The sequence below is a fragment of the Anarrhichthys ocellatus genome, unplaced genomic scaffold, assembly GCF_004355925.1.
Source record: "Anarrhichthys ocellatus isolate YVR2014 unplaced genomic scaffold, GSC_Weel_1.0 scaffold23, whole genome shotgun sequence".
Classification (NCBI taxonomy): Eukaryota; Metazoa; Chordata; class Actinopteri; order Perciformes; family Anarhichadidae; genus Anarrhichthys; species Anarrhichthys ocellatus.
The window spans coordinates 2264221-2279615 of NW_022280053.1; the positions used below are offsets into that span (position 1 = coordinate 2264221).

At 42.7% G+C, this 15395-nt stretch overlaps 1 protein-coding gene across 1 annotated transcript in view; it reads left to right on the forward strand.

The window, feature by feature from the left end:
- lamc3 (laminin, gamma 3) overlaps positions 1–15395 on the forward strand; it is a 98052-nt gene that overhangs the window by 68316 nt on the left and 14341 nt on the right. Inside the window, exons 13-18 of the mRNA XM_031860425.1 lie at positions 9977–10165; positions 10489–10734; positions 12050–12203; positions 12313–12455; positions 12603–12781; positions 14640–14820. Coding sequence (XP_031716285.1) covers positions 9977–10165; positions 10489–10734; positions 12050–12203; positions 12313–12455; positions 12603–12781; positions 14640–14820 — 1092 coding nt within the window. The remainder of the gene's footprint in view (positions 1–9976; positions 10166–10488; positions 10735–12049; positions 12204–12312; positions 12456–12602; positions 12782–14639; positions 14821–15395) is intronic.

Below are 15395 nucleotides of genomic sequence, written 5' to 3' on the forward strand. Positions count from 1 at the left end.
GGGTGTGTAAACAAGTCAACCTCTATGCAGTTATTTTTCCACACTATCTCACTCTCCCAGCTTTATATATGTCTCTCCATCTCACCAAGAACAGACAACTCTCCCATCCAAGGTCCCACCCTCCATCTTTTATCTTTCCTCAATCTCTCTCTTCCTCTCTATCTTTGCCTCCTACCCTCAGACTTAAAGTATCAGAGATCTGACCTAGTTAGGAGATGCCTGAAGCTTTGGCTGAGTGTGCTTTGTGACTGTGTGTGTGTGTGTGTGTGTGTTTGTATGAGTGTGTGTGCATCTGAGGTCCGGAAGCAAGTCTGGTATCGCTGCCTGCCTGCTTCCCCCCTAATTAGACTTGTTAGCCGCCTCTTGGCTAATGATGTCTAATTTGCTTGCAGATTTCCTGTGTGTCTTATGTCTCTTCTCAATCTGGATGTCTCGCTCTCTCACACACACACACACGCACACACTTATTCTCTGCCTCTTCTTGTTCCCCAGACTCCCTAGTCAGCCGCTCTCTGGCTTTCCTTCTTCCTCTCAGCTAGGATTGCACCTGGATTCCCCAGTCACCTTGACTTTGTTTTTAGCATCCTTGACTCCCTTCTGTGCAGTCTCCTCTCAAGTTTCCTTGAGAAATGTGTCTTTCACAGACACATTTCCTTTGTATTAATACAGTATCCAACAGTCTGTTCCTGCACACGCTGTGTAATTTGTAAGTGCTTTAATGTAGGGCAGGACTCAGTGCCAACAATAACTTCAACCCGAATCCAAGAGCAGATGTGAGAAATAGTGTGGTTTTTCCTGTTCTTTAAAAATATTGAAAGTGTCAGAAGATAGGAGAGATTGTGGTCTAAACACAAATGTCCTTGTATTCTGAGTTGTTTGAAAGAAGCCCCCCCCATTATTTATTAATTAACCCGTTCAACTGCAGGTTGAGCTTAGCTGCATTTAGCATCTTAATGGAGTTCACACCTGACAAGTCCCCCGCAGGCTGTGAAGATTTTTTTTTATACACCCACAAACACACAATCGCTTTAAAGGATGCTTTTGAAATATTTTGAGTGTTAAATATGGAACACGATGTTTCCTCTGAGTCATGGATCGAAAATTCCTGTGCTTGTTGTGTTCTTTGGCATGAGGCTCTTGGTTTGAATAGCATTAGCTGACTATCAGGGAAGGAAGCAAGTTAAAATTAGCCAGTCTTTTTTCCAATGGCATGTCATGTTCTGACAGCCGGCTGGCTTGTCTTCAATAAAAAAAGAAAAAAGACGCTCTCCATAAATCTGAAAGTTCAGGTCAAGAGGAACTATCAAAGTGAGTTGATTAGAGACACCCTGTTCATCATTTGTCACCAGGAGGGCGGACCAACCTGCTGTTTCTCCTATCCGGATCTTAATTGCTGTATAATTACCTAACGACTTGCATCATCATGCAGGATGTGCCCACAGACAGCATTGGGATGGAGTTTATTCACTGGCTGCCGAGGGAAGCTGCAGCCAATGGTGCTTCATAATCATGATTTATTAACAGTCTCTGAGTCGTGTCGGTTCTATTTGCTGTAGCGCAACACAACAGATTGGAAATGTTAATATTTGTGGTAGAACGAGCAAATTGCGGTTTCTGCCGAGCACTTGTGCTGGGGGGCTGATGAAGGCAAACATATGTCCTTCAGATACAACAAAAAGTGTGTTTAGTGCATGTGTTCCCACAGTTGTGGACGTACGTTCATTTCGGTGTACCACTGGCCTGGACATGCGTCTTTGCAGTGTGTACACCGTGTTAATTGCATACACACCATCCATAAAATTGGGCAGAGGCCATGATTTATAAGGTGGAGAGTTGAGGAAGGAACGAGATGATTGTAATGCATTGATAAAATGGAGACACTCAATTTTCACTGCAGCCCACTAGGGGAGTGCTCATTAATCACCTAAACAAATGAAACACCTTATGCTCTCGACACTCTCTAGTCTCTGCTAGGTATTGAGCAATAGGGTACTGTATTCGAGCTCCTCTCTTAGCCCTGCTTCCTAATAGATGTGTAAGTCCTCCATTGTGAGCCTACTTACATCTTTAAAGAACAATGGCATCTGAAGATGCTTTCTTTTTCTCAAGAGAGATGCCAAACATGAATCTAAAATGAAAAGCTGCCAAGTAATTAGGGGGGCAAAGTCAAATTACTAGCCACAAGGGGTACTGCTAGTCTGTGAAAATAGTTGTATAATGTCGTGTGGATCTTGAGGCAACTTTCTGAAGTCTGAGGCATTTACTCAAGCTCAAGAGGGAACACATTTTTAACAGAAAGTCTGTGTTACAAACTGGGGGAATGGAGTTTGAAAGATGTGGGTGTTTAGCAAGCTGGTAGGGTCTGATGAAAAGATGCTCTGTAGTTGCATTATGGTAAGCGTGTGATCCAGTGTTTTTTTGGAGCTAAAAGTCAAGATATCTCGGCCTCTGGTGCTTTGATTTGGACCGTTTGTTGTTAACCACGGGGCTTCAGGGAATGCAAAGTCAGGCTGTCGGTTGATCCACCACTTTGGTCCAGACTTAAATACCCCAACAACCACATTGGATGGATTGCAATTAGTGCACACTAGCTTGACATGACATCTACATCAGCCTCAGGTGTACTTTGTGTTTAGTGCCAATTAGCAAATCTAATATCTAATATGTTTTTAAGAAACCTACACACAATCAGTGAGCCGAACCGAGGGAATCATGTGATTGATTTCCTCTTCTCTTTTTAAACGACACCTCATAGTGTGCATGAAAGGTTTGACGTGGATTGATGTGGATCTAAATGATCTTTCTTTGGGTCGCTACCTACATCCAGAGACTGCTGTGTGATCATTTGCCCAATGCATAGACTCCCAGTTAAACCACGTTTTCGACACTTACTTTGGATCTAGCGATAATCTTGTGCCTATTAAGAAGGCCAGCTAGAGTTAGCCCGCAAGTACCTGAATGCAGCATGTGCATCTGCTCTACCAACCCCAGAGTAAATAAGGTTCTTTGTTCTGTTTCATAACAGCATATGCTTGTTTCTCACCATGACATTTGTGTGGGGCCAAATTTTTGAATAATGCACACTGGTTTTGCATAGCTAAATGTCACGCCCACTGCAGTGTGGTGGAGGAGGTCGGGGAACAGAAGCTTTTGCTTAGTTCTTGGTCTGTGAAGGGGAACGGACCACCAGGGGCTCCAGCAGCGAAATACATAGAAGTGGTCCTAAAAAAGGCCATCACCTAGAGTACCTGTCTCATTGCATCTGTTAGGGTACAGATGAAGAAATGACCATTAGAATGCGAGCTTTACAAATGGAGGATACTGTGACTCAGTGTTTACCAACAAAGGGCTGCTTGAGAATGAGACCGAGTAAGCCAGGGCGTGCATTTCCCCAAATGCCTGCCTAAATGCCATCTTCAGCTCTCTAAGGTCATTAGTTAGAAAAAAATGTATGGGAGAAAGTTGAGGCAGACAAACTGATAGAGAGTGAAGCCGGCTCTAGCACTGGCTTATTCTGCTCCCTAATCTCTCTGGTGGGCTGCATTTGTTGCAGGCTAAGCCCTAAGATGCCCGGTCTGTATCAGCGTGATGGGATATGAGGAGCGACAGCGAGGGGGAAAAGAAGTGAGAAAGAGCAAGAAAGACAGATGTAGTCAGTTAGAATGAATCTCACCATGTAATTTCTCCTGCTGATCCTATTCAGCACGCTTTACTTATCTCCTCACAACCAGCGTATTTATTTTACACCAAAATAAACAGAAAGATAAACAATGTCCACACTTTGTCTGCCTGCCTTGGTTCCCAGTCACACTTTCAGAGACCGCTGATTTGAAAAGGTTTCAACCTTTCCCTTGATGAAATTAATTTAGACAAGGAAGACTTAGCACAACCAATCTGGTGCATCACCGAAATGAATGAAAACGAGGAAGTTTTCCCCTGCCTAAAAACAGCAGGTATGAAAAGAAACCCTCTAGAAAAGAACAACTACACACTGTGTCTTACAGAGAAAGCTACAGAACAACATAGAGCTCTTCCACCTTGTTGTGGCAGGTGATGGAAAATGAAAATAGAAGGAATTAGAGAGATGTTGTTCAATTAAAGGGACATTCATTAGAATTGCACTTCTTTAATGTCAGGGGATGTTCAAGAGACACATTCAACAAAACTCTGTGAGAGCTGTGCTTAGGCACCTGCTAAACTTCAGCATGTTTCGCATGTTAACCATCTTAGTTTAGCGTGTTAGCGTCGTTATGAACTACAGCATTAAACAAAATGGAATCACCAAAGTCGTTAGAATTCGTTATGTGGGTTTAAAAAATGTTCCATTTGATGGTGTAGCGAGATTAGATAAACCCGACTGGATTAAACCCTTGAGGGTCAGCCCGCCACCGCGGGTAAGTGCTTCAGAGACATTCCAGTGTCTCTGAACTGGCCATTCATCACAGCGGGGGAGTTTCTGAATAAACTTCCTCAGAGACTCTTCACACAGACCGGCTTGGTGCTCTTTCTCTGCAGCCAGTAAAGGCGACAACTTTGGCGGTCAGAAAAAGATCTCAAGACAGGATGTGAAGACACCTATTGATTAACCGAGGTATTTCTTTACACGCACACATAACCTCTCTCTCCCCCCCCCCCCCCCCCCCCTCTCATTCTCTTCAACAAATGTCAAGAAGACCCTGACCAGAACAAGTCTTAAACCTTGGAGCTGCAAACAGGAACGGACTCTAGTTGGTGTCCAATATTCTTCAGTAGGACGGAATTAGAGAAGTCTTTAAGTTATTCAATATACTCGCTAAAAGTATTCAACAGATGATTCCAACGGAGTAGGTCTGTTTCCTGAGTCTGTGAGATGAGTAATAGGCGATTTAAGTTAGTGATAATAACCTTATGTTACATGGAAGAACATATACTTTGCCATCGTATTATTGCTGTTTGTATTGTGTATTATCCATGTGTTATCTGAATGTCATTTCCATATACTGTATATACATTGATGCTTGGTCCATAGTGGGGGAAAGTATGTGACTTACTCACGTAAGATAGTAAGTTAAATAGTTTCATAAAGTACGTCAATATTAAAAGACAAAGAAGTTTGAATAGTGGCTGAGAGTTACATCACTGTTCGGTCGTAGAATATCGCCTCACCTTTCTTCATTCGTTCTTCGCAGATAATGTCTGAGTTTATTTTCCCTTCGTAACTTCTTACTCACCTTAAGTATCGTATTTTAATCCTGTTTAAGCCCGTGAACCTCGTGTGATATTACCTTTGAGTAGTGTCGTCCAACCAAACGAGATTATTTTAGGTCTATCTAAACGAGTCATCTTAGTTAAACAAGTATTCAGAGCTTTATCTGACCCCCGGCTCATCGACAATCATCTGCCACGGATCAAGAACCTGAAATGAGGCCATATCGTGAGCCTGCCTCCCATAACCACTTTGCACACAGCAGTGTATCATCTTCAAAGACGTCTTCCAGTCCCACTGTGTGGGCATCTGAAGCCACAGAGGACCACCGCTTCCTAACGGGAATCACCACCCGTTGGAGAGCCTTGAGTCTACCTCAACTGGAGCAGAAACTAAACGGCTGAGCCCACTGCAAGTTCTTTTGGAACTACGCTGCACAAAGTAGGAAACTTACATCTTCTGATATGATCAAGATTTGGTGTCAGATAGCGCTCTGAATTATTAATATTTACATGTTAGAGTAGCGACGGTATATCTTATAGGACATCACATCCTTCCTTCACTATCCCAAATCACTCGCATTTGCGATTTGAAACAAAGTTTCTTTATTCATTTGTTAATCCATTTATTCTTTCATATGATTTTACTATAAATAAACCACACATTCATCGGCAAGTCGTTGTCTGTCATATTCTTTTAAAGCGGGAACTAAAGATCAATTAACTCATAACTTACTACTGAGATATTGAGACTGATTAATTGATTATCAACCTGTTGAAGTCCTTTTATTTATTTTGTGCCACAAAATGTAGTGCAAGATTGAATTTATAAGGTAGTCATAACCACAACAATTGCAATCCATCCAGTGGTTGTTGAAAGAGTTCACTCAGGATCACAAATGTCAACATCATGATGGCACTAGAAGAAAGGTCAGCTGATCATCAAAGTCATAAAGATGCATCATCTGTTTGTTTGTGCCCATCCATCCAGTAGATGTTGAGATATTTCACCGGTGGCACTAGACGAAATGTCAGGGGATCACCAAAGGATTCATCATCTGGGGACCATGAATGTCTGTAGTAGAAATTCAAAGATTCATCCAACTGCTAGCGTAGCTAAAAAGAGTAAAAATATAAACTCAATGCAAGAGGAAGTCTTAAAGTTGTTAAATCAGCTGAATAAAAGTGCAAGATATTCAAACACTGACATTTGATCAGAGTAGAATACACAGTAAATCGTATATATCCAGCTCCTCTATAACAACTTGGGGACCCAGAGCGAGACAACATGAAATACAACCCCTGCTGTTAGGGTTTGCGTCCCTGATACCCCAGGGCCTTGGACACAACAATTTGGATGACAGCCGCTATACACAAAACAGGAATTGATGCATTTATTTTCCACAGTCACAGTATGACAAAAGACTTATCCCCAGTCATCCATATTGTGCACATTATGTATGGGGGTGGACAGAATACACAAACCCTCCTCCCTTCCTTTGACATCCTCCTCTCCTCTGCAGCAGTCCCCCCCCCCCCCAATTCGAACCCCACTGATGAGCCACATCTGCAGCAGCAGGCGCTGGCAGCAAATCTGTGTTAAATTAGAGAGCAACATCCCCATCAAACAGTCCCGCAGCAGATTTACCCCAACTTTTACCCTCGAGGCCTCAGAGCTGCAGACCGACTTTTCCTCTCACTGCCTCTCTCTATCTGTTGTGTTTCCTTCTCTCCTTCATTAAAACAGGGAGTTCACATGCATTAGTAAATACATTTCCTTGGCCCGAAGCTTTTTAATGTTCCACTGGGCTAAGTACACAAGCCTCCCGGAAAATATGTGTTGAAAAGCTCATCTTTTTGACTTCACATCCATGCTGTGTATATGTAGAGCATGAAAGAAATAAACTATTCTAATTTAGAACTATTTTGTTGAAAGCAAAAAGTAGCCTTAACAGTCATATAACTCACGCAACCATATGTTGCTTTGAACTTGCAACTTGTTTCTCTTTGTATTTCTGGGCTCACACATCATCAAAGACCCCACATTTTTCGAAACTCAATTTGGTCAGTAAATAAATTTCGATTTTAGGGGCAAGGATGTAATAACAGAAGAGAGGCCCGCTCTTATCTTCTCCTAAACAAAAGCATACTTATTTAAAATCCATTTCTCTTTGGATTGTCTTTCCCACTTTTCTATCTCCATCTGGCGTTAAAGCTGTTACAAGCTACTGCAAACAACGATAACCCCCATCTTTGGAAGAGCTACTCGTCGCACTTTGTTTGAGAGGGACACTGAATGACGCACAAGTATAAACACACTCAATGAGGGAAATGTGGAAAAAGCTTGACGGCAAAGCTGCCAGTCTTTCATCCGTTCTCTAGTGCCTCTCCGTGCCCCTGCGGTTGTAATACAGCGATGTATTCAGTCCTATCCTCCACAAGTGGCCTCCTTAATGAAGTGCATTAGACCTGGATGTGTGTGTATGTCTTCAGAGAGTACAATGAGGAGTGCAGGGACGAGGTACAGGTAGAATGAGCACTGGTAGAAAGGAGGTCTGTGGAGTGTAATGTGTATATCAGGCTCTTTGAGAAAAAACAAAAACACCTCTAGACTGCTTGTCTCACATACAGAAATATTGCTTTGCCATCACACAACAGACAAGCTTCAGGCGGAGTACGAGAGGGCCGGGCGAGGGCAGGATAGCGGGATTGTGTGGATTTGTCGAAAGGGTTCGAAATGTGCGGCGCCACAGGGGAGCTTCGCAGAAATCCCAAATCATTAAGGCTGAATGAACGCTCATTGATTCATTGATGAAATGACTCTGAAGTAATAATGATTAGCATGACGATGAGGAATACCATGTGAGGAGCCAGACTGCCATTCAGCGACAGTTTGTGATGCATGCCGTTAGCTTTTCCGAGAAGCCGATGGAATGATAATAGTGTCGAGGAGGCCCTCAGTGGCTCTACGGCCCCATATCACGCTCAGTCATCTTCACACTCAGTAAAGTCAGCACATTTCTGCTGCCATTAAATTTACTACGGCTCATTGGGGATTGACACTGTACACCATCAGTGTCATTGTAATGCCTTGTGAAATTCAAGAAAGATTCACTTCTTTCTGCGAAGAACAATCATTACTAAATACTCTGTTTAAATGACTGGCATTACATGCTTGGAAGTCATGTATTATTCACCTCACCTCTCCGAGAAACTAATGATTTTTACCCAGACGTTTACACTTCATCGGGCAACGGGGATAATTGTTCCCCCTAATGGCAGTGTGATCAGTTTAGCTTCGCAGCCGTTATTCTATCTCATACACTTGACTTGCAGGTCTGAAGTTAGCGGGGCTTTATTTAGTGATGGCAGACATTGGTTGCGGTGATCCTATAACTAGCAACAAGACTTGCTTTACTCCCGTGCTCAGTGGTGTGAGCCCATTTGAAAATGCACAGCAAAGAGCTGCTCACTGAATCACACCGTAGGCGATGAGGGAGTGATGGGAAATTTTAATGAGGACTCTGTAAAACCGCATGCTTGCGGATTATTTGCCATGCATCGAGATGTTATTGGCGTTCTCAAGAAAATCAGCGCAATTGTTGTTATCAGCCCATGCTGAAGTCCTTTCAGAAACTTTGAAATTTTGAAAATGATCCAAATAATTGTAAGTTCTCTAATACACAGGCACCCAGTGAATACTAAGCACCATGCAGCGCAGCAGGAATGCTAAATATCTTCTTGCAGCAAAAACAGCAGTTCTTTTTTGTTACATTTTAAACCAACAAATCAACAAATGTTGATTAAATATTTAATGAATGTCTGCTTATTGTGATCTTCTGAGCAGTTGCTTTTTTTTTTCTTCGTGGTTTTCCGAGAATGTAAACACTGATTACTTTGTGGTCCTCTTTAAGCTTTAGTCAGTCAGTTATTAAATTAGAATTTAATGTCACACTTTCACTGTTTCATTTCAGAAGTTGCCGTTGCACAAATTCATCAACACCGAGGAGCTTTTGAGGGTTCATGTGGGTCCGATCATCTCGGTCTGTGACATTAGAGCCACTGAACTGCAGCAGGAGACAGGGTTGTTTTTCTCTGAGTCCTTTTGCTATTTCACAGTCGTACAGTGTGCTCAGACACGATGTCAGTTTCTTCACTGTTGTAGATCTTTTCCCTGTTTGTCATGGTATTATTATTCAGCTCTGCCTGTACCTTGCTAGATTTTGAAATGTGGTATAATGAGGACTGACAATCTGCTCAATGAACTGAGGAGAATTAACCAGAGATTTGGTGCATGTACCTGTATATCGACACATGCTGCACGTGATCGAATCTCTTTAAATGATTTAAAGCTGTGAGTTGTTTTTGCAAGGCTTTTGAAACAACAGTTTGTTTTTCAAGGCATCATAGAATTGGTAATCTCTCCCACTTGGTGGGGGAATTGCTTTACTTCTTGAAGGTCTTTCGGACTGCATTTGGCTCTTATATTTCCCAAAGCAATTATAGTCGGGGGGACTTCAGTTGTCTTCCGCTCTCCATGGTGGGCTGTGGGGAATGTTTTTTTGTTTGTTTTTTTTCCGGATTGCGCTGTGGAGTAAAATGTTTGCATGGACTGGCTGTAGTTATGGTCAGAGACACAGCGCACTCTGCTGGCGATGGAGAAAACACCACCGTCTCTGGTCTACTTGTGTCAAACCTTAAGCGTGAAAAACAACAAACACACATAGGCAGGTGTGTGTGTGTGTGTAGTAGTAGTAGGAGTGTGTAATCCTTACATTCCTCTCTGTTGCAGGTGTGTGTGAGTGCTCAGACTTCACCACTGGGATGACCTGTGAGCGCTGCCTGGATGGTTACTACGGCAGCGCTTTGATTGGCACGCCCGGTGATTGTCAGCCTTGCCCTTGCCCGGACCGAACCAGCTGTGCCGAAATTGCGAAGACAGGACAGGTGGTCTGTACCAACTGCCCTACAGGACAGACAGGTGAGATGAACCACCAACAAAAAATATTTTTTATTCTAGCACCACACAGTAAATAATGGGCTTCATGTCAAGAACAAAGCTATGAGAGCAGCTCCACCAGACAGCTTGATGATGAAAAGACTGTGGCTTTAAAGCAGCTTGTTTGCCGGACCTGTCATTCGACAATGCCACCTGTAATTCAGACATTTTTAACTTGAATTATGAAAGAGACATTTTTAACTTGAATTATGAAAGAGTCTGTGGTGACATGGGGATGCCCTCCAACAGTGTTCAAGCTCAGTCATCCATTTGAAATCCTCCTTTCACCTTTCCCCCCTGTATAGGGATGCGCTGTCAGATGTGTGAAGATGGCTACTACGGTGACCCCCTGGGACAATCTGGCCAAGCTCGACCATGTATGAGATGTGACTGCAATGGCAACGTGGACTTCAACGCTTTGAGAATATGTGACCACGTGACCGGGCGATGTCTGAAATGCCTGAGACACACAGAGGGCGACCAGTGCCAACGCTGCCAGCGGGGTTTTTACGGCGATGCCCTGAACCAGACAGCTGGCCAGAAGTGCAAGTGTGAGTAACGGGGAAAGAGAGAAATTGTATTTCTGCAGGACAATGTTAAAGTTGCCCTCCACTGACAATGTGCTTACTCTTACTTCCCATGGATGTTTGACCGTCACTGTGCAGAATGATGGATGTGCAGAGTCCGACACTAGCAGGCTGTTTTTACATTCACCTGCTGAGGGGGTGAAGTTTATCTGCTCTAACCTTAAACAAATACTTAGTTTTTCTCACATGCCTCCATCAAAAAACAGAGAAAGGTACGGGAAAGGTATGGGGGCCACGTCTAACAAAAACTAAATGATGACTATAAAAACTACATCAAAACATCTGTTTACAAAATCGGCCCCCACCTACTTTAATTCATCAAGACTTTTTTTCCGTTTTTTGATTAGTAGTTCACTGTGGAGGCATGCGAGAAAGTTTTCTTTAAGAATTCAAGGTAACAACGGGAAGAGTAATTGATATACAAATTTTATAAGTGAATTATTCCTTTAAATCTGAGTTAAAGACGTTTTCATGAAGCATAATTACGTGACATTACAGCTATGAAGTGGCATGGAAACTTAAAGACACCGGGACATTTTTTGCGTATTCATAGATAAAGATTTTACAGCGAGGGATAAGAAGTTGATGTAATTGAATAATATTCAACATGAACTTCTATCGAAAAAAATTATACCATGATATTGTTATTTAAAGCTGAGTATTTCCTTTTCTAAATCTTAAAAGATGTTTGGAGGAGATGTTAAGAAATTCTCGAGTCCTCTCTCAAGACTTGCATGACACTCCGATTGTTCCGGTCACCACATGATAGTTAGGGTCAAGTAATAGCCAAATAATTCCATTAAAGACTACATGGCCTGGGGTGTAGCTTTTAAAGAAATGCAGAAAATGGTGCATTCACATGGATCAGGAGTTCATATTCGGTATAGGAGACTCTCACTTCTCTCCTTGACATTATTCTGTACAGAAGTTTGACCCGAGGCGTACAGGTAGAACTGAGGTATAAAATAAATCAGAGGATGAACACATCACAGCTATTACTCTTTGGGCCTCTCTCTGTCTTTGTAGCTTTATTTCAGTGTTTCACTCAATTACACCTTTTTTTTTCTTTATAATTCTCCCCACCCCAGGATTCCCTTTATCTTCTCAGACATTTATTTACCCCAGTTGCAGCTTCTGCCCTTCACAACTCATGAGTAGTGCTGTCTGTCATTTTCTTCCATTTTTCCCTCAAGCACTCCGGAATGAAATCAATAAAAAGTTACCAACATTTTAGCAGTTAACAACGTAACATTTTCATTGTTTTATTTGTTTCTTCTAGCGTGCAGCTGCCATCCCAGCGGAACCTTTGGGCATGTAAATGAATGCCACCCTCAGACAGGAGATTGCCAGTGTCTCGGTCATGTGACCGGACGGGATTGCAGTTATTGTGAAGTTAACTTCTTCAACCTCCAACCAGGTGTAGGATGTGAGAGGTATTGAGATCACCTTTGAACAACTGGGTGTTTTTTTTTTTGTTAATAGACATAACAACTGAGTTTATAAACTGAGTCTATCATTAAGACATTTCCCTGCCTTCCTTAGGTGCAAGTGTAGTCCAATTGGCTCATCGTCCATCGCGTGTCATCCAATCACAGGGCAGTGTGTGTGTCGTGCCGGAGTGAAGGGGAGACTGTGTGATTCTTGCCGTGTGGGCTTCTTTGGATTCTCGTCACGAGGTTGCAGAGGTACAGGACTTCACTTCAGGCATCCCAACTGCACTATGTGCCATCCTCTAATCCTTTAATACAGATCACACAGGAAGACATTTCTAACTCTTCAAATGTTTTCCTCTGCTCCCCCATCTTTCCTTGTGGTCCTCTTTCCTCTGCCAGCCTGCAACTGTGACCCAATGGGCTCCATTTCAATGCAGTGTCACGGTAACGGTACTTGCCACTGCCGCCAGGGCTTCGTGGGTTATAAGTGTGACAAATGTGAGATGAACTACTTCCACAACAGGGCCACACACCAGTGTGAGGAATGCCCAGTTTGCTATGGCCTTGTAAAGACACAGGTGAGTTTATGGTTGTTTGTGATTGTTTTTATGTGGGTTTTTTGAGCACGGGCCAACACAAACAAGATGTGAACACAACATTGAAATATTAATAAACCATTTAAAGGTGCAAGACACAAGATTGGGAGCATTTTGATTGCCTCTAAGTGGCTCTCACGATGGCATCATAGCTAGCAGTGCTCACAGTGCTAACAGTACAAATTATGGCAAACGTGCTGACGGAGCCAACAGGGTAAACCTGAGGGGGAACCAAAAGGTTGGGTGGGTGCTACGTTTCCACGTCGATGCTGTCAGCTGATACGGCGTCATCAGCTGTTACCGCCGAGAGACGCTCACGTGCACGAACGTGTGCTAAAAGCACATGAAAAAAGGTAGGAAAAGCATAAATAACAACACACATATTCCACTATACTGACAAACTGTATATATATATATATATATATATATATATATATATATATACAATACACTATACTCCACTCTATCTTTACTCAGCAAATAGATGTTTGCTGCTTTAATAATGCTTTGAATGTCATATATTGCTCCTTTAAGTTGATATGGCCGAACTTGTTACTCAACACTTACTAATGTGTGTTTGCTGCACAAATGTATAGAACTGTTTTCCTCACTGTGGCTCTCACTATTGTATTATAAGCTGCAATTTGTTCCTGAAATAGCCCGGTCCCCCCTGCACATCTTGCCTTTGTAGACCCTCATGAAAGCCATATGGCTCCTTTGTATTTGTAGATTGCAAGTAAACAGTAGATGTGCAGTGAAACAGAAAGAGACATTTGCCCTAATGATCTCCTGGGCAGCTTCTTTCTGTCCCTTTAGATTTGTTGCAACCCACGTCTGTATGCTGAGGTGCTGCGTCACTGGATTTGCCTCGTGAAGTCAATCCAATTCCACCAACATGTTCTGTCTTTCCTCTGAACACATTCTTTTTCCAGCTAAAGGGGCTGTGTGTTCTCCCTGGACCGACTTGTCCCTGTGTGAATACCTACTGTGATTTCTACAGTATTAGCAATTCAGTGAACAACCCAAGCCTTGTCTGCTCTGAACACCTGCAATTACTCCTCAGTCTCCCCCGGCTCCCCTTCTCTGCCTCTCCCACCTTCTATCTCTTCTCACATTTTCATCTGGCTTTGCACACAGAAAGGAAAAGACTAACAAGATCGCAAAGAGAGGAAGGTTGGAAAAGACAGAAATATGTGATCGATGATCAAGAAGGCACCGGATAACAGCGAAATAAAGAATGGGAACTAGCTACATGGTACTTATTCAAAGACAGAGGAGCACAGTTATTTCTGCTACCAGAGCCGACACCTCTTAACCACACACATGTAAAAAAGATACAACATGCTGGTTTGAAAAAGAGATGTGTTCACAGCGAGATTACAGGCTCCTTTTATAGGTCCGGACTATTTAACTTCCAGTGTCAACAAATTGGTGCCAATCACAGCACCGTCATTCAATTTTCAGACCTGGACTTCCATTCTCTACGAAGTCTAATCCAGTTATCTTCTGAAGCGCTTTCTTTGGCCACATGCTATGCAGAGAACAGTGTGAGTGAACGTGGATATGAAAACCGTGTTCTATCCTTATCCTGTTGTTGCGTATTCATTTATTCATTTATTCATTGCTTTTGTTGAAATACTACATTGTAATGTCATGCTGTACCAAGAATCAAAGTCCTATCTCAATCCTTGTGTCTGAATATAGTACAGATGTGGATGGATATATATTTTTGTTGTAGTAGTTGTTTGTGTGTTGTTGTTTTTTGCTTTCTTTTGGTCTCGCAAAATCTGTATTCTCATTGACGCCGTCAGTGATAAATCTCTGTGCTATTACTGTACAGGCAGAGAAGATGAGGACTCGCCTGCAGGAGTTGGAGAAGCTGCTGGCTCACTTTGATTGCCGAGGTAGATTTGGAAAGCAGCACCACCTGCTGAAGTATCACATGGCCAGGCTTTATGAGCACGAGCACCAGAGGGAGGATGCTCTACCAAATGCTCTGGAGGATTTTCTGGCCTTCCAAGGTAACAGCAGCCAGAATGGCCATGATGATTCCACTTGGCCTGTCACTCCTTTTAATGTTTCCTGTGTGGTCACGCAAGAGACGCTCAGCAGCCTTTGCTTTGTGAAATGTGAAGCTCGCTTTATGTGCCTTTGTAAGTATTGTGTCACATTTTGGCTGTGAGATGATAATGTGCCATATCAGTACATACAGGACCAGCGAGCATGGCTAAGAAATTTGACATGAAACCGCCCACGACGTTCTGCAAAACAGGCTGTTGCGCTGTCCGTGTCGCCTCGTTGTGACACTGTTACAGATATAACAAAACAAAGCGATTAAATCAGAAAGAAGGCAACAATACAAACCTCTCCCAATTATGGAACACAATGCTGATATATCCTCATTATCTTTGGAGGGGAAAGGGCTTACAGGCTCAGCTGCACAGGCCAAATGGAGACAAATCATAACAATATAGAACAAGGCGCCGTGTGACCAACTTAATCCCTATTTATATGACAGGCGATGCATCTCTAATCCCTGGTTTATTATGATTATAGTTGCAATCACGATAATAGTTGTCTTACATCCCCCCCGCCC